This window comes from Cupressus sempervirens, chromosome 11 (assembly GCF_028749045.1).
Source record: "Cupressus sempervirens isolate cs-2001-9-10 chromosome 11, ASM2874904v1, whole genome shotgun sequence".
In the NCBI taxonomy this organism is placed as follows: Eukaryota; Viridiplantae; Streptophyta; class Pinopsida; order Cupressales; family Cupressaceae; genus Cupressus; species Cupressus sempervirens.
In genome coordinates this window covers 46,760,170-46,779,283 of record NC_143128.1, presented here as the reverse complement: position 1 = coordinate 46,779,283, position 19,114 = coordinate 46,760,170, and the positions used below count along the sequence as shown (strand labels likewise).

General features: G+C 37.5%; 1 protein-coding gene across 1 annotated transcript; it reads left to right on the top strand.

Annotated features, from left to right (window-relative positions):
- Positions 1 to 15,891: 15,891 nt before the first annotated feature.
- On the top strand, positions 15,892 to 18,172 carry LOC149528181 (putative pectate lyase 11). Its single transcript, XM_089808021.1, has 3 exons — positions 15,892 to 16,021; positions 16,833 to 17,511; positions 17,803 to 18,172. Exons 1-3 carry the CDS (start codon positions 15,892 to 15,894, stop codon positions 18,170 to 18,172), a joined length of 1,179 nt encoding a protein of 392 aa, XP_089664147.1.
- Positions 18,173 to 19,114: the final 942 nt, after the last annotated feature.

Genomic DNA, 19,114 nt, shown 5'->3' with positions numbered 1-19,114 from the left:
TAATAGATATAACTACCTTCTTGGGCATGTTTATGGTAGCATATAAGCCAATTTAGTTCTGGAATGCAATGTATCTACTCATCAGAATGCATAGGATAGAGATGTATCACTTATACTTGGATATTTTATAGAGAAAAAATATAATGTTATGATAAAGGAGAAGTTGTAAAATTACTCAGTTAGACTATCTTTTGTTCCATTAAGCAATAAAGAGTAGACAAGCTCTAGCTAAAGGTGTGAAAAGAAAAAAAGGATACCCTCTTTAGGTGGACGCATTGTCTTATGCAAAGATTTACTTCCCCCTTCGCTAAGGTAAAAGAAATTGACATCCATCCATGATTCAAATTGTGAAGAGTGGAAAAGAAAAAAGACTATGAAAGGAAAAGGAAAGGTTATCCCTACCCATGTTATCCCACTCCAACATAGAAGAAGGTTGAAAACAAGGGCGTAAGAGCCACAATGCCAAATGTTCTCTTCTTGATAGATATATGTTCAAGCTTAAAATCTCGAGTGCCTTGCTACTAAATTCATTAAATAATAATAATCAGATTGAGTATTTGTTGAAAAAGAAACCATAGGATAAGAGTTTCAATGTGCACAACAACTAGTAACAACATCATTCCTTCATATATTAATACTACTTGAAAAGAAAATGAATGACTATAGAGTGAGAACACTGGAAGAGATGCAAAGGTGATAAGCAAAAAAAAAAATTCAAATACAAACATCCAGACAGTTAAAAAATTGATAAAAGAGGATATTTAAAAATTTATTCTTGAACAATGGGAACATTATAAAACTCTATGAAAAGTAACCAAAAAAAAAGTCTTTCTATGAGAACATATGGACAACATTAAGGGTGAATTCGAGAAGATAATTTTCAAAAGTCATTGAAAAATGATTTGTACAAGGAACAAACTTCAAGAATGGTAAGTTTACGCTTGGGTTTCAATAAGAATGTAAAGAGGATGCATCTTGAGTAACAATAGGACTCACAAACCTTGGGGATTTTTGAGATCCTTCTGATTTTAATGCTCTCTAGAATAGTCTTTATGCTTCCAGCAACATCTCCAATTATGGGTTCTTTGGATCAAAATATGATTCTTGCTCCTCAGCATATGTTTCAGGTGACATATAAGTATTCTCTCCCAAGGTTTTCCTTTGAACAATTTGAAGAGAAAGTTGCCTTACCATACCAGTTCCCTTCCCCATACTTATTTTCTGATTTCCTTTTCTCTTCTTCTTGCCTCTTTCCTTCCCTTTGTTTTCTTCAGACTTTGAGTTATTTTCTACTACATTGAGGCCATCATTATTGTGCTCTTTATCACCTAAAGGTTTTTGTTTGGTTGTTTCTATTAGTACAACCTAAAGGTCTCTAGAGCTAGAACTTTCCTAGACACCTGCAACATCCATAAACATGGTTTGTGTTAGTTACACCATTTTAATCTTTTCATTAATAACTTTTTGAAAAATCAATTCTACTCTCTCCTTCAAATCACCGATACTAGCACAATTTTGGAAAGCCTTTTCACTCAACTCCACATAGCACCAAGCCTATCATTGAATTTCATATTACTCTTTTCCCTGTGGGTATGGAATATTTTATTTTCAAATTGACTATTCTTTTCAAAAGTAATTACCAAATTAAAATAAATCAAATTAATTTCATTCAATTTGTACCTAATAAAATAGTAATACCATCAAATTCAATATCTACATAACCCTCTAATTGAAATTTCTCTGCATCAATACCTAATTCCATATTCAGAGCTATTTGCTTGCGATTAACATCTTTGTTGTCTGCTTGATAGCCATGAACTCTTTAGTCAGAAGATTTCCATTGTGACTAGCAGTTGATTGGTTTTATATTTGAGGTTGTTGGGCCCATTTACCATTGCACCAAAAGCCATGACTGTTAGTGAACATGGAACACCGCATAATTAACCACCTGTGGGCAGGGGAGCGTGTCGCATCACCCAACAATCTCCCCCTCGACGCGCATACCAGGTGCTTACGCGGGTCGGGAAGGCACTGAGGAGATTTGAACCCATGACCAGGCCAAAACTAGGCTCTGATACCAATTGTGGGGCCCATTTTCCATTGCACCAAAAGCCATGACTGTTAGTGAACATGGAACACCACATAATTAACCACCTGTGGGCAGGGGAGCGCGTTGCATCACCCAACAGAGGTAAATTAGGTTGAGAGGTGGGAAAATAAATTCTTGCACACGAAACAATTAGTTCTGTCAAGATTGAAAAAATGACTGAATATTAGGCCTGAAGATGCAAACATTTAGGTAACCCTTAGGATACAACTATCTCTGGCTATCCAACTAAGCAATGGAGTGTTTTTTATTTTTTTTAAACAAAAGGTGATAGGGCCTATATAATTTTATAATAATATAAAAAGTTTTTACATCAGATTCATAAAAAAGAAAACACTATAGATATTAGTAGAGCTTGTAGTTTTGGAATGTTTGAAAAAAAAACACAAACTCCATAATATTCGGCTGGTGATCCATAACATCTTAGAAATGAGGTTGTTTTCCATGGCCATAACCATAGCAAGCAAAAAATGGTAGTAAGTGACCAAGAAGACGAAGAGAAGAGGGTGACCCAGTAAAAGGACAAGCTTTTTTCATTGATGCTCCCTACACATATCACTATAGCTGAGGCAAGAAACGTTAGAGGGAAGTAAGTATGATTTACATTTAGCAACCACAACAACTGCATCTGGTCATCATATAGAAGCATTTAGTGTATCTTGCCGAGGTATTTTTGAAACATCCTGAAACTCCACTATGTTTGGCAAGCCCTCGAAGAGGCAAAGATTATGGCCATCACATGCCAAATTGGCAAACACATCAGCTAATGCATTGCCCTCCTTATACATGTGACAAATGTGTAAGTCTTTAGATCTGTAATGTCCCCAGTATTATTAAATAATAATATTTTGTTATGTGGCCAAGAATCAATATTTTAATCTCTCAGGCCCATTGGTAATTTTTGTACTTGTCAGCTTATTGCTATTTTGTAATCCTTCGGGAAGTTTCCCCAAAGCCCTTTATAAAACCTTCTTGTAGGTTGTGTTAGGATGCTTTGGATTATTTCTATGTACTGCAAATTCCTGTTGGAGTTCTAGATTTTTCGCCATTTCAAAAGTGAAAGATCTTCCCTACTTGGCTCTCTCTCTCTCTCTCTTAGTTTCAGTGGGATTCAACCCTCACTTTATTCCGTTGTGTACTTCTTAGCTCAAATCTAACAAATCAGAGCAATTCTTATTATTTTCAAGTATTATTCTAAAATATCATGGTGTCTAGATATCTTTGGATCTATCTTTCTTTTTGTGTATTAATAAGGTTGCATTCACTAGTGGTTTAATGTCCAAACTCCAAACTGCAAGTGCTTGTCCGTATGGCCCTCAAATCAACACAATAGCTCATTCCCTTTCATCATATAGCCTTTTAACCATATTGCATGACCAAGTTGGTAGCCATCTTCACTGTATGGATTGACTTCCTATCTGTCATACGACATCAAGCATTTCCCGTACGACTGCCTTGTTGGTACATTCTCCGTTGCACCTATCCACCGTATGGCACATGTACACGCCCATCGTACACCTCTCCCATTGATCGTAAAGCCTCAAAATTATTACCATATGAACATTTATACACCTATTGTATGACTCCAGCATAAATACCTTCCGTACAGCTTCAGCATTGATATCACATGGCCAATTTACACTGTACGGTTAACTCAAAGTAGTGTATGACCATCTCTAATGCTTACCCTCTCCACCACTTGACTAGAACAAAATCATGATACTGTGAAAGTTTGCATCCTCTAGGATTGGAACATTATAGTGGTATCAGAGCTGGTGATCTTGCCAACCTGTTGGTGATATTGGATGTCGCCCAGATCCTGATCAGTGAGAAGAAAGGGTGAATAAATTGCTGAAATGATGCAACTTCTAAGGGAGCTGACAAGTGGACAACAAAAACTCAGTGAAACCTTGTTAAATGGACAACAACAGCTTTGTGAGACCTTGGCAAAGGGGCAAGATCAAATTGGTGAGACCCTCTGACTTTTGGCATGAGGAAGGTCAAATGAAGGACACAATGGGCATGGTGACAATTTTGTCAATGCAATGCTTCACACAGAGTGATCCCACACATGACCAATGATGCCAACATTTCCCCGACGGTTGGAACAACCTAGGGAACAAGAGCCTACTTTCTTTGAAATGCAAGATCAATTCTGTCAAGACTAGTTTGATGCTAGATTTGGTGCAGAATTGTCTTTCAAGGATTATTTGGATTTGCAAATGAGCTATTCTAGGAGGCAGGATGATTACAATGATGACATTAAATGAAAGATTAGAAAGATAAACTTATCATGCTTTGATGGATCTGGGCATAATGGGTTCAAAAGGCTAATACATATTTCTAGATCAACCCCATGCCTGAAGAAGAGGCTATCAAGTTTGCAACACTTCACTTGGAGAGAATTGACCATGAATGGTGGCACCATGGGATGCTCATCCTCAGTCATAATCAAATCACTTCATATGTTGAGTTCATGGAGAGACTTATTGACCACTTTGATGGAAGGGATCGAGAACGCAACTTCAAGGAGTTGGCACAACTATTTCAAACTGGCTTAGTAGAGAGCTACATTATAGAATTTCAAAGGCTATCTGTTCTAGTGAGAGACATTTTAGAGAGAAGACTTGTTGTTTTATTTATTGATGGGTTGATTGAGCCCTTAAAGGGTTAGGTGAAGGGTTTTAACCTTGACATACTTGTGGCAGCAATCAAGAAGGCATGAGACATGAAAACATCCACTTCTTCATCTAAAAGTTATTCACATACTAGGCCACCCATCCTTCCAAAGGAGAAAGACATCAAACCCCCTCCAAAGAAGCAACCAATAGATGAAGTTATGAGACAAGATCTGAGGAGAAGGAAGCTATGTTTTAATTGTAAGGAATCATGGGAACCAAGACACTGATGCTTAGGGAAGGGCAAGATCCATTACCTAGAAGTGATGTCATATAGTGAAGAGGATGAGGAACCATGAGTCAAAGAAGATCAACAAATCGCAAAAGAGAGAAACATAAATCATGTAGAGAGGATTGCTACACTAGTACATCAAGGAGGAACCATTTGTAGTGTGGACAGATCACAATAGCTTGAGATATTTTTTCGAGTAGAAAGATTTAAAAAAATGACAACAAAAGTGGGTGAGAAAAATCCAAGCTTTTGACTTTGATATTGAGTATGTGAAATGAAAACATAATGTAGTGGTTGATGCTCTATCAAGGAGGCCTACAATATGTTCATTGTTTGAAATTTTAGTAGATTGGAAGGAATACCTATCGGTTAAATACCCCAAGAACACATTTTCTTTCCAGTTGATGGATGGTCAAGTACAAGATGATAAGTATAAGGTGGTTGATGATATTATCTACTACAAGGGTTGGATTTATCTAGTACTCGGGTCAAAAATGAAGGAAACAATTCTAAAGGAGATGCATGATTCACCATTGGCTGGACACCTAGGATACTTGAAAACTTATAGGCAAATTCAAGAATGTTTTACATGGAAGGGCCTCAAGATTGATGTCTTACAGTATGTACGAGATTTCTCTACCTGTTAGCAAAACAAATCTAAGCATACCCTACCTGCGGGACTTCTCCGACCATTGCCAATCCTTGATCAAAAATGGGAAAGCATTTCAATGGATTTCATCACTAGGATATGTTGTAGGTAAATATTGCATAGTTGACGGGTCTCATTAGGAAGGTTCTTGTTATGTAGCCGACGGACCCCTTCGGGAAGGTTCTTGTATGTAGTCGTCGGGTCCCTTCGGGAAGGTTCTCGTTATGTAGCCGACGGACCCCTTTGGGAAGGTTCTTGGGAAAGTATTTATACACCCTTTGGGATTATTGTAAAGCATCATTGAAGCATAATGGAATGTGTTGGCATATGCGAATAATCTAAGGAGTTCTGCTCTTCATATCTATTGTATGTGTGTTGATTACTTTACCCAGTAGGGTAAACATTTGGTGCCATTTCCCAATGGACCTAGTACACAGATAGACGAATGAAGACTAAATGCTGAATTAGTTGAATAAGAATAAGAATAAGTTGAAGGAAAAGGATGAAATATGCATCGCGCAAAAAAAATTAATTTTGGCACAACAGGCTAAATGTAGATAGAGATTTCAGCAAGTTACCGACAGACACAGAAGCACTAAACAATTGTTGGAAGAGACTTGACAATGGCTTGATTTGGTGGAAGAAGCAAGGGAGGAGTTTCTGAACCTACATACACTGAGGGAAGAGAATCTAGACAGAAGGGGATCAACTCGTACGACTCGGAGTGCCGAGGGAGCACAAGCGTGGAGTGAACTCTTCATCCAAGATATACTTCTGAAACAGATAGCTTCAGTTGACGAAAAACCTTCTTCACCAAATAGCGTAGGTGTCAAAAACAACATGGGTGTTGAAAATAGCGTGGGTGTTGAAAACAATGTGAGTGTGCAGAACAACACAGGTGTGCAGAATATGGCAATGTGCAAAACAACACAAGTGTGCAGAATAGCGCAGGTGTGCAAAATAGCGTAGGTGTACAGAACAGCAAGTGTGATACAAAACAATTCGGGTATTCAGAACAGCGCAGGAGTGCAAAACAATGCGGGAGTGCAAAATAGTGCAGGTACACAACAAAACCCACAACATCTAGTAATGATGACGGGACCAAAAGAGAAACTACCAAAGTTCGATGGCGATGGTACCACCAATCCCATTCAACATTGCAAAATATGTGAAACGATCTGGAGGGAAAATGGGATAACTGATTAAGATGACTGAACGAGACAATTTTCGGCCACCCTACGGGGCGTGGTAATTGATTGGTTTACTAGTACAGATCCGCAAAAGCTAGATAGTTGGAATAACATTAAAAAGGAGTTTCTAGCCAAATTTCAACTGTTGCGTAATGATAATGAAATTGTAGCAGAGATCTTCAATACTAAGCAAGGGAAGAACGAAATTGTCTGTGTCTACGCCAAGAAATTAAAAGATTTGATAAACAAAATAGAAAATAAGCCAGCGGATGGACTATAGAAAAGGTGGTTCATGGAAGGTCTACACCCAAACTTGCAAAAGAAAATGAAAATTGTGTCGCTGTCATCATACACGAAAGCTTATAACAGAGCATTGAACCTTGAAAGTGAGCAGAAGACAAAGAAGAAGAAGAAGACTAGCTCATCTGATTTAGATGATGATGAGCATTTTGGAGAAGATAGAAGCTACGATGAAGGTAGTAGCAAGAAGGTTCGTGCCCTACAAAAGGACATAATTCGCATGATGAAGGAGTTTAAAAATATGTAGGAGACAAAGAGCAGTGAGCTGTGGTGCACAGAGTGTAAAACCAACGATCATACTAAAGGATCCTGTCCAAAGAACCAATTTTGCAACATTTGTCAGATCATGGGCTATTCGACAAAGGAATGCCCCTTTAACATGAAAACTAGAGGATCTCTGCAGGTGTTTCTTACACAGGCAGCTTCCATGTTAGGAGGGAACAGAAATGCAAACATTGATGGTGCCACATTGGGTGGGTACAAAAATAATAGCAGAGGGCAAAACAAAAACAATAGAAGCAACAACAATAATGGTAGAAGGAGTCGAATTCAGTATGATGTGAATGGCTGACTGATATTCTAATGCTGCACATGCAATTTGTGGGGTCACTTTGCTCGAGAGTGCACAATGGCCAACACACTGAAGTTGTATGCCGATGGTGTGGACCTAGCGATCACGACGATGCTAAGTGCTCGAAGTCTGGAGTAAACTTGATTACTGTTAGGAGGGACGAGGAAGAAGTTCTAACAATTACTCGAAAATAGGCGAAGCTCTACCTTGATTCGACAGAGGAAAAGAAGAGACTAGAGGAAGCCCACGCAGAGATCCAGAGAGCAACGCAGGTAGAAATGACACACTTGAAGGACACACTAGGTACCTTCGTACAGAATTGCGCAAAACATAACATTGTACGAAAAATATTAATGAACTTTTGCTCACTATGCCTTAGCTCTGATCGACACTCACAAACATTGTTCCTGCTACTAAACTACCAGGAGAACATGGAAGGGAGCAGGAAAGTGGAGCAAGTACAGTGGAGAAAAAGGAGAAGGAAAGTGGTGCAAGTGTAGAAGATCCGATGCTATTAGCCCTCTCATCCAGACGCCATCCGACAGTTGTCGAAATGGGAATTCTCGAGACTGTATTGACAGAAATGATTATGAACGGAGGGTCCAGTGTCAATGTGTTGCCTGAAGACACCTGTAAATGGTTGGGACAACTGACATTATGGCCGCCTACATTCCAGCTGCTAACATCCGATCAACATAGAATCAAGCCATTGGGAGTCCTAACAGCAAAACCGCTGACGATTGGAACACAACCATTCTTGTTGGACTTTGTCGTGATCCCACTGAAGTGGAGAGGATACGATGCTATTTTGGGTTGGGGGTGGTTGATATAAGCCAAGGCAAAACACGGTTGGAAGAAAAATAATTTATCACTTGAAAGCAAAGGCTGGAAGTATGCCATCGATCTACACGCTCAGATGGTTGGAGATGAAGCTCTATCGTCAGATTTTGAAGGAGAAGAGGATGAGAGGAGGTAGAGTATGGAACCTGATTAGGAGGGAGTCCTACGATTGGAAGGAGATGATGATCTAGATTCAATAAATGGTCTTTACCACTGGCAGATGGAGGATTATGAGCTCTTTCCGAGTTGTAATATGCTAAGGATCGACGAAGGTAAGAAAGAAGAAGGAAATGAATGTCTGAAGGAACATAGAGAAATCGAAGAAGGAAATGAATGTTCGAAGGAACAAAGAGAAGCCGAAGAAGGAAATGAATGTTTGAAGCAACACAAACAAGCCAAAGAAGGAAAGATAGGTATAACTGAAGCTAAAGGAAAGAACATATAGTACGAACTCAAAAGAAGGCAAGATTCCACTGTACGACTGCATAGGAAGAAACTATTACATCAAACCACAGATATAGCAGAAAGGTACTAGCAGCAAGGAAGACACATGATACGATCTGCACAGGAAACAAAGAGGAAGGGTTTAATAAAAGTTACAGCAGTACGGAGTGGAGGTGTTATTAATGGCAAGAAGGGGCAGCTGACAGAGTCCATGGTACTAAGCTTCGGAAACAAACTAGGTGATATGAAAAATTGGATGGAGAGATCATGTACCTTAAATAAACTTGATGAGCGACGATTGCTGGCACAAGGAGACATAGAGGTGACATAGAATAGGCATAGAGCATGGCACGATAAGCACTTGAAACAAAATAGGTTTCAGATGGGGAAATGGGTGTTAAAGTATGATGGCTAGAATGAGATCAAGCCAGGCAAGTTCAAAGTTAAGTGGGTCGGACCATATCAAATTTGGGAAGTGGGTGATAACAGAGCAGTAAAACAATGGATGCTAGATAGAAAGGAAGTGTTCGATGTAGTGAATAGGTCAAAGTTGAATGTCTGCCATGAAAGAAGTAACACACCTCTATGGATGAACAACTGAGAGAAGAAGACTGTAAGTGCTATATATATGTAAATATTGTACATAGTTGTTCAAAAAAAAAAAAAAAAGAGTGAGAAGTCACTGTATGGACTTCCCAGGCCCGTACAACTTTTACCAGCTCTCCACCATATGGATTTTATCATATTGATGCATTGTATGGTTTCTTTAGAAGGCTACCATATGGTTTTAATAAAAGGATGCCACTGTACAGTTTTTAAAGGTGCCACCGTACGGTTCCAAGAGACAGTTGTTGCACAATTCCATACGAATTTGTGGAGACATTGTATAGTTTTCTAATAGCGTACGAATTTCTTGTTAGTAGGCCCCGTATGAATTTTTGGTTCTAGCCACTGTATGGATTTTTAGTATAACTTTGTGTACGGGTTGTGAGGTCATCATGGTGTACAGATTTATTATTATATCATGGCCAGCGTACGGGTTTTTTAATCATTGAACGAGATTTAAAGCTGCTCACTATACAGATTTTAAAATGAGGATACTGTACTAATTCTAAATAAAAGCTACTATATAGATTTTGTGAAGATTGGTTGCTGTATGATTTTTAGGCATTGTACGGGTTTTTGAAGGAGTCACCGTATGGAGTTTGGAGCTCTCGTGTTACTGCAGTCGTACGGATTCTCAAGCAAGGAACTGAAGATTCAATTTTTAAGAATAGGTTGCCATACGAATTGAACAAGATTAGGTGCAATACAGTTTTGTGGATTCAACCCCAACCTACCATGTATGGACTTTAAAGGCATCAAGCTTGAGGGATGGGATACTTGATACGTCCAGCCTCTATTGTAGCTTGGTAGCCATACGGAATGAATGGGTTTGCAGGAAAGAGGAAGTAGAAGAGCTTAAAAAAAAAAAAAACCAATGTCGACAAATCAAGAATACCCAGAATGAATATCATATGATGCCATAGGGAAGGAGAAGCACCAGAAGTTGCCAGAAAGAATGTGTGATTAGGAGAAATTGCAGAAATAGTGTGTTCTGTGCATTTTTTTGTGGGTTTTAGAGTGCTAATTTGGTCTTAGCGACGAGGGGCGATGCCCCTCGACCCTGCCCTATATTGCAATAGGGAGTGCACTTGGGGCATTGCCCCAGGACCCTATGGGGGCACTGCCCCTCGACCCTGTCAAGGGCATTGCCCCTTGGACCCCCAGTCATTGCAGATATCAGTTGTGGGAAGTGTGACCAGTTGATGAAACTTGGAGCTACTACAGGCATAGTGTGCCAGAGGTGGAAAGATCTACGGAACAAGCATTCCGAGAGGGGTGTTACACTTAGAGTAGGTGTTGGTCGTGAAGCTATCTCGGTGGATGCAGAGAGAGCTTGGGAGGAGTTAATCATCCAATTGAAGGTAGTTCAGAAGCACTTGGCTCAGTGGACCCAGAGTTGGAAGCAGAGAAAGTGGCATTGGTGGCTATCAAGGTCAGCTTGACTTAGGAGACAGTGGCTACAGATGCCATGTGGGCTAGAGACCAATTTGGTTCAGGCATGGAATGAGTGTGAAAGTGATGTGATAGAAGCAAATTTATCTTGTTGAAGTTAGTCAGTTAATGTATTTTGTTTTGTAATTGTCGTCTAGAGATGACTTTTTCTTTTAGGGGGGATGATGTCGTAGGTAAATATTGTGTGGTCGACGGGTCTCATCGGGAAGGTTCTTGTTATGTAGCCAACAGACTCCTTCGAAAAGGTTCTTGTTATGTAGCCGACGGACCCCTTCAGGAAGGTTCTTGTATGTAGCCGACGGGTCCCTTCGGGAAGGTTCTTGTTATGTAGCTGACGGACCCATTTAGGAAGGTTCTTCGGAAAGTATTTATACACCCTTCGAGATTATTGTAAAGTATCATTGAAGCATAATGTAATGTTTTGGCATATGCGAATAATCTAAGGAGTTTTGCTCTTCATATCTATTGTCTGTGCATTGACTACTTTACCCAGTACGGTAAACAAGCTACCCAAAGTTCAAGGAAAGGATTGCATTTTTATCGTGGTTGATTGTTTGACCAAGTATGCCCATTTCTTTTCCATTTTCATTGGGTACCAAGCATCACAAGTGGCAGAGCTATTTTTTCATTAGGTTTTGCATTTACATGGTCTTCCATGAAATATAGTAAGTGATAGAGATAGTTGTTTCCTTACCAATTTTTGGATGGAGTTATTTAGGCTAGTGGGAACAGAGTTGTCACCAAGTATGAGCTACCATCCACAGTTAGATGGACAAAATGAGATTGTGAACAAATGGTTGGAGGTTTATTTGAGGAATTATGTTTCAGTGCAACATAAGGCATGGGTGTGTTGGTTGCATATGGATGAGCATTGTTACAACACTACTAATCACATGTCAATAGGAATGCCACCCTTTAAAGTATTGTATGGTTATGAACCTTCATCATTCATAGATTTGGCATTGGGAGATAGTCATGTGCCAAGGGCTAAAGATTGGCTACAAGAGAATTTAGATATCATGAGATCTCTCAAGGAAAATCTACAAAGGGCTCAAAATCAATAGAAGATATTTGTAGACAGACATCAAATTGAGAGAATTTTTGAGGTGGGTGATCTGGTGTACCTTTGACTTCAACTATATAAACAATCCTCCCTGAAGTCATCTAGTAAGGAGAAACTAAAACCATGCTTCTACGGACCCTACAGAGTGGTTTGAAAGGTAGGAGAAGTTGCCTACGAATTGGAGCTTCCTGAAGGGAGTCAAATCCATAATGTTTTTCATGTGTCATCACTGAAGAAGGCTATTGGACAACATGTCACAGTGTCGAAGGAATTGCCTCCCATTGATGAAGAAGGGAAACTAATTTTATAACCAACAGAGATCATAGATGTCTAGGAGAAGAAGCTCAAGTCCCATAGCATTAAGGAGTTTCTTGTGCAATAGAAGGATCTTCTTGTCGAGGATGCCACCTGGGAAGGCGAGAAAATTCTAGAGCATCCAAGTTTGCATTTTCTTGAGGGCAAGCAATTTTTGGGCATGGAGGACTGTAATGTCCCCAATTTTGTTAAATAATAATATTTTTCCATGTGGCCGAGAATCAATATTTTAATCTCTTAGGCCCATTGGTAATTTTTGTACTTGTCAGCTTATTTCTATTTTGTAATATTTTGGGAAGTTTCCCTGAAGCTCTTTATAAGGCCTTGTAAGTTGTTTTAGGATGCTTTGGATTATTTCTATGTACTGCGAATTCCCATTGGAGTTTTGGATTGTTCACCATTTCAGAAGTGAAAGATCTTCCCTACTTGGCTCTCTCTCAGTTTCAGTGGGACTCAACCCTCACCCTATTTTGTTATGTACTTCTCAGCTCAAATCTAGAAAATTGGAGCAATTCCTATTATTTTCAAGTATTATTCTAAAATATCATGGTGTCTAGATATTTTTGAATCTTTCTTTTTTTGTGTATTAACAAGGTTGCATTCACTGGTGGTTTAATGTCCAAACTGCAAGTACTTGTCCATTCGGCCCTCAAATCAACATAGTGGCTCATTCCCTTTCACCATACAACCTATTAGCCCTACTGCATGACCAAGTTGGTAGCCATCTTGATTGTACAGATTGACTTCTGTTTGTCGTACAGCTTCAAGTGTTTCCCATACGGCTGCCTTGTTGGTACGTTCACCATTGCACCTATCTACCATACGACACATGTACATGCCTATCGTACACCTCTCCCATTGACCGTACACCCTCAATATTGTTACCATAAGACCATTTATACACCTACTATATGGCTTCAGCATAAATACCTTCCATATGGCTTCAACATTGATATCCCACAGCCAATTTACACCATACAACCAACTCAAAGCAGTGTACGCTTACCCTCTCCACCACTTGACTCGAACAAAATCAGGATACAATGAAAGTTTACGTCCTCTAGGATTGGAACATTACAAAATCTATGCAGCATGGACTACACATGTCGTAGGATATACTGGATCTTCCTATTTGTAGAGACCTTGGTAATGGTAGCATGGATAATGATCAAAGAGTCACCTTCGATAATTAGATGACAAAAGCCTTGTTGGATGGAAGCATGAAGACCCAATAGTAGTGCCATAGCTTCTGCCTGTTTGTTTGTAGAAGCCGGTAATGGAACTGAAGATCCCAACAATAATGTTCTTGAATGATCTCGTAATGCAAAACCAACACTAGAGACTCTAGGATTGCCACAAGAGGCCCCATCAAAATTTAGTTTCACAAATGGGGGATGAGGAGGTTGCCAACAAATCTCTTTTCTACTGATTTTGGCTTTGGGATTCTGTGGTAAAGATCCTAGCGAAGGAATCCTAATATTGCTCCAATTCTTGATTAGGTGTGCATCCCACAATGAGAATTTGGAAGCTATCGGAGTGATTTTAGGATTTGAACATTTAGAAGTTCTTTATATGATTTTCTAGTTTGATTAAGAATGAGTTAAGTTTTTTTTCTTTATGCCTAAAAATTCTAGTATTATGTTCCCACCACAATGTCCAGACAACTGAGGCTGGGATGATGATCCAAATAGCTCCACACAAAGAAGACTGGTACAACAGTGGCCAAGATTGAAAAAGGTCCCAAAGAGTCTTTGGAAGAGGGAGACTGAGGCTGAGTTTAGCAAGCATATGGGTCCAACATGCATGAGTAAAATTGCAATGGAGAAACAAATGGTCTGCACTTTCAATATTGTCTTTACATAGAACCTAAGCAATGCAGTGTTGATAGTACTAAGAATGCACAAACATTAGAGATGTCTGGTCAAATACAAACATCATAAAATCCTGATGTTGCATGCATCTCTGTGAGAGTTGTGCCAGATTGTTTACTTTGGTATTTCCCATCTCCATTCTCAATTGCTTCGCCAACAAGAAATACGTTTTCCATTCCATTTGATGATGATTCCTATTTTCTAGATGGGTCCATGTTAAAAATTTGCATGAACATGGCTTTGGAATCACTTAAAGAGAAATGGTACTTTACAATCTAGCCGCGTGGAGGTGTATGCTATCCATCCCGTGAGTTTACCTCTCACTTAAGGTAATTTCCGTTTCTTGTTCCCTTCTGCAACTTAGATATTATTTTCATTCTGATGGATAAGTTGTGTCAGACATCCAGCATTTTGCATAGTCGTAATGATGTCTAAATCTTCCCTCCTTCCCATCCCATTTCCTCTCAAGATTTCTCATTGATTCCCATTGAGACGAGTAGGAAGATTATGAATAGAAACATAACTTTGTAAATACCAAGCTGTTAATGACTCTAGCCAGCTAATAGTTTTTAAAGAGAATGATCTTTGGATTCAAATGTTTAGAATTATACAAGTGATATAAGAAATTATTCTTAGAACTCATAAACATAGAAGGATTTGAGGAAAAAAATCTTTAGAAATCAAATTGAGAAGCTTTGAGGACTTCTGGGATTAAAACATGAGGGTTACCCACTTGGTTCAAGAAAAATTTCTTGCAAGAAAGTTTCTTATTAAGAATGTAAAGAATCATGTATCTATTTTATAATCTCAAGAATTAGACAAGGAACTTATTAAGAATGTAAAGAATCATGTATCTATTTTAAAATTTCAAGAATTAGACAAGGAACTACTGTAAAGGAAAAAAAATAATATCATCTTTATAAAATGTCTTTAAGTGGTCCCATATGTAGTATTTCATTTATTTTTAATGTGAGATAATTTAAATATTTTTAATTTTTAATCATATAAATGTTAAAGTCAAAAAATTAATATCATCTTTAAAAAATGTCTTTAAGTGGCCTTGTAGTATTTCATTTACTTTTAATGTGAGATAATTTAAATATTTTTAACTTTTAATCATAACTATTAAAGACAAAAAATTTAATATCGTCTTAAAAAAATGTCTTTAAGTGGCCCTTATGTAGTATTTCATTTACTTTTAATGTGAGATAATTTAAATATTTTTAATTTTTAATCATATAAATGTTAAAGTCAAAAAAATTAATATCGTCTTTAAAAAATGTCTTTAAGTGGTCCCATATGTAGTATTTCATTTACTTTTAATGTGAAATAATTTAAATATTTTTAATTTTTAATCATAAATATTAAAGACAAAAAATTAATATCCTCTTAAAAAATGTCTTTAAGTGGCTCTGTATGTAGTATTTCATTTACTTTTAATGTGAAATAATTTAAATATTTTTAATCTTTAATACCCCAACCTATGTATAAATACCCATATCCCCTCGTGCTTAATGCATAATCCATGTATTTCTTCTGAAAGCAGATAATTAGATATTGTGTTTGCGGAGATATGGACTTCACACACCGCTGGAAAGTCTGGATCCTATTTGTTGCCATTGTTCTTAGACATGTAGCTGCTGCTGATCTATTCATGAACAGTAATGCTCTCTCATTTGGAGAATCATCAGCAGTCAAAAAGGGTATGTTGCATAGTAAAGTGGAAAAATACGGTGGTCAATATTCTTTTCAAATAGTAAACTTTTTGCTTGGTTTACCTATCGATTTCATTTCCTTGGTAATATCAGGTGGGCTCTATTGAAGAAACAAATTTGATCTCAAATATAGATAAATCGAAAATAGATTAAAGTTAGCGTATTAGGGTTACAGTACTCTCAAGTTTTGATCTGTTTTAGCGGCTAGATTGGTTTTTCCTTGAAAAAAAGGAGTGAGAATATTTTAAAATTAAATATCATCCAAACTTCCATTTGTTTAGGTGGGTCATCTGAAATCAGATGAATATGTAGATTTTACTGCGTACTTAGATGACCCGCTTAAAGTAGGTTAAAATTTAGAATTTGGCTCCAGCTGTTCCAATTTGTTCATTCTATATAATTCGTCTTTTCTCTTTGCTCTAACACCTCTTTTTAAGGTTTAGGCATTTCCACATTTATAGAGCTCTATGTAAAAGTGGTAAGAGTACGAAGTGGTTCAAAAGTATCATTTCAAAATCTTCACCCAGATCTTGTTATGCTCACCCCCTCAATAGTCCCTCACCAAAAAAAGGTACTTCTTGCACAAATTGACAAATTTTTAGAAGTTTTTTAAAAGTGGTAATTGAAGAGATCTATAATGATACCGTCTAGATCTCTTCCCCTAATAGTATCTTATTAGAAAAATGATAAAATAAATTGTAACTTAAATAATTTATTTAAAATCATGGTTAAAATGTGACCCATGAAATAAATTGAACAACTTTATAAGTTCTGAGAAAAAGAATTGTGGTGCAAGCAGGTACAAGGTCATTAAAGGCTGAAATGAATTGCACCATTGGAGAACCAGATGGAACTAAATGTCAATTCTCCAATTGTGGTCAAGCCAATCTCTTGATCAATTGCACCATTGGATTTGCAAAAGGTGTAATAGGTGGGAGATTAGGAGTTGACTACACAGTGACCAAACCTGATGACAACCCAGACAATCCAGAGCCAGGAACATTGCGTTATGGTGTCACTCTTGCCAAATCAAACTCACAAGGAGTACAAGGAGTATGGATCGTTTTCTCACATGATATGAATATTACCTTACAAAAAATGCTTCCTGTAGAGAGCCACACGACCATAGATGGCAGAGGAGCCAAAGTTGTGATCAGTGGTTATGGATTAGGTTTGAACAGAGTGGAGAATGTAATAATTCATAACATTCGGATCAGTGACTCCAACTTTGATACGGTTCATATATTTGGGTCGAAAAAGGTGTGGGTGGATCATCTCACTTCTTTCCGTGGAAAAGCTGGTTTAGTTTCTGCTGTTAAGGGTTCCACTGACGTCACCATCTCAAATTGTCGTCTGTTTGAGACTAACTTCAATATGTTGTTGGGGGCAGAGGATTCAGATGAAACTGATAAGAATATGAGAGTTACTGTGTATAGAAACTGGTTCAAGGATTCAAAACAGCGCAATCCACATTGCAGGTAAAGTTTTGTTTTTCAGATTTGAGTTTGAACATGCTTTAATTTGTTCTAGATGGGTTATTTGAATTCATGCTGTAGATTAATCTTAGAAAAAAAATTAATATCACAAATAAATCAAAATTTCTAATGTATAATTTTCGTTGATTATAAAAATTTATTAATTTACTATAAAACTCCAATTGGTTTGACAAAATTATTTTGTCTCTTATCTTTATTTCATGAAAGATCTATATTTGAAAAAAGTTTTACTTTATCATTGATCTTTGAATGATAATTTTTTTTCTCTTTCAGATGGGGATACTGTCATGTGGTGAACAATTTGTATAGCAACTGGGGACTGTATGCAATAGGTGCACGAGCGCATGCAAGAGTGTATTCAGAGAGGAATGTGTTTGTTCCAGGGAATACCACTGAAGTGACTCAATGGTATCCAGGGTATGAATCAAAATGGGATACCACTTCAAAGATAGAAAGCAACGGTGACAAACTAATGCAGGGTGCTACATTTCATGAATTCGTTTACACCGGAAACATAGATGCTCCTCCTTACCAGAGTAGCACATATCCTCCTCTCGCTGACACTGAAACAGTGCCACGTCTTGTTGAGCATTGCTCTGGGGTGCTACTTCAGGCTGATATTCAGACATGCCTTGATTCATAAGCAACACAATTTGTTTCAATAAAACAGGTCAATCAGATAGATTTTGACCATGCATCACGAATAAAAATATTGTTAGCTTCCACCAATCTAATAAGACATAGTGGGGACATTTTCTGCTGCATTCAAGATCTCTTCTTAATAGCCATTAAGAAAAAGGGGTTTTTAAAATTTTATTAAAATTGTTTAGAAAGAGATATATCAAGAAAATAGAAGACGATAAATCATAAGAAAGCAACAAACAAACAACAATCAAATGAGTCAATAATAAAGTTATTATCAAAATCTAACTACTTTCATTACAATGAAACATAATAACAATATGTTAGCTACTATCATTACAATATTTTTTTTCTGATACTCTATTTTATTTTTTTATACATTTTATTAAGACTACTTTAGTTGATTGCCTCCAGGTAACTCTAAACGGTAATGGGAAAAGGAAATTGTGTTCCAGAAGATTAAAAGATGGATTAAGACTACTAATTTATTTTTTCTCCATGGAAGGGCTCAGTAGTTTATTATCATTGCATAGAGACTAGCTTTCTTGGTTAGAAGCATATAATTATCATTTTTCTGATCGTTGCCTATGCAAGAGTAATAGGTAAAAATGGAGAAGGAAATTAGTTCTATTTCAAAAATCTCTTTACACATTTCATACTACCAAGAATCCTCAGGCTACTAGTCTAAAAAATACTTCAGCTGATATGAGTAGGTAGGCTGAAGCTTTAGCATTAAAACTATCGTGAAATATTACTGATCTTACTCATTAAAACTTAAACTTTAAGTTTTTCAATTCCCCTTGAAGGATTATATATATACTTATTCACCCTACCGTTTCAAAGAAGAATGAGAAAACTCTGCTTCCTGTAGTTGATATAGAATTCTGGACCATGCTGTTGTCTTATATGTTTCTCCTAGTTTGTTCTGAGAAATTCCACCTTG

Coding starts and splice junctions, on each gene's coding strand:
- LOC149528181 (XM_089808021.1), top strand. CDS start 15,892: ATGGACTTCACACACCGCTGGAAAGTCTGGATCCTATTTGTTGCCATT. Junction 16,022..16,832: donor ATCATCAGCAGTCAAAAAGG/GTATGTTGCATA, acceptor TGGTGCAAGCAG/GTACAAGGTCATTAAAGGCT. Junction 17,512..17,802: donor CAGCGCAATCCACATTGCAG/GTAAAGTTTTGT, acceptor TTTCTCTTTCAG/ATGGGGATACTGTCATGTGG.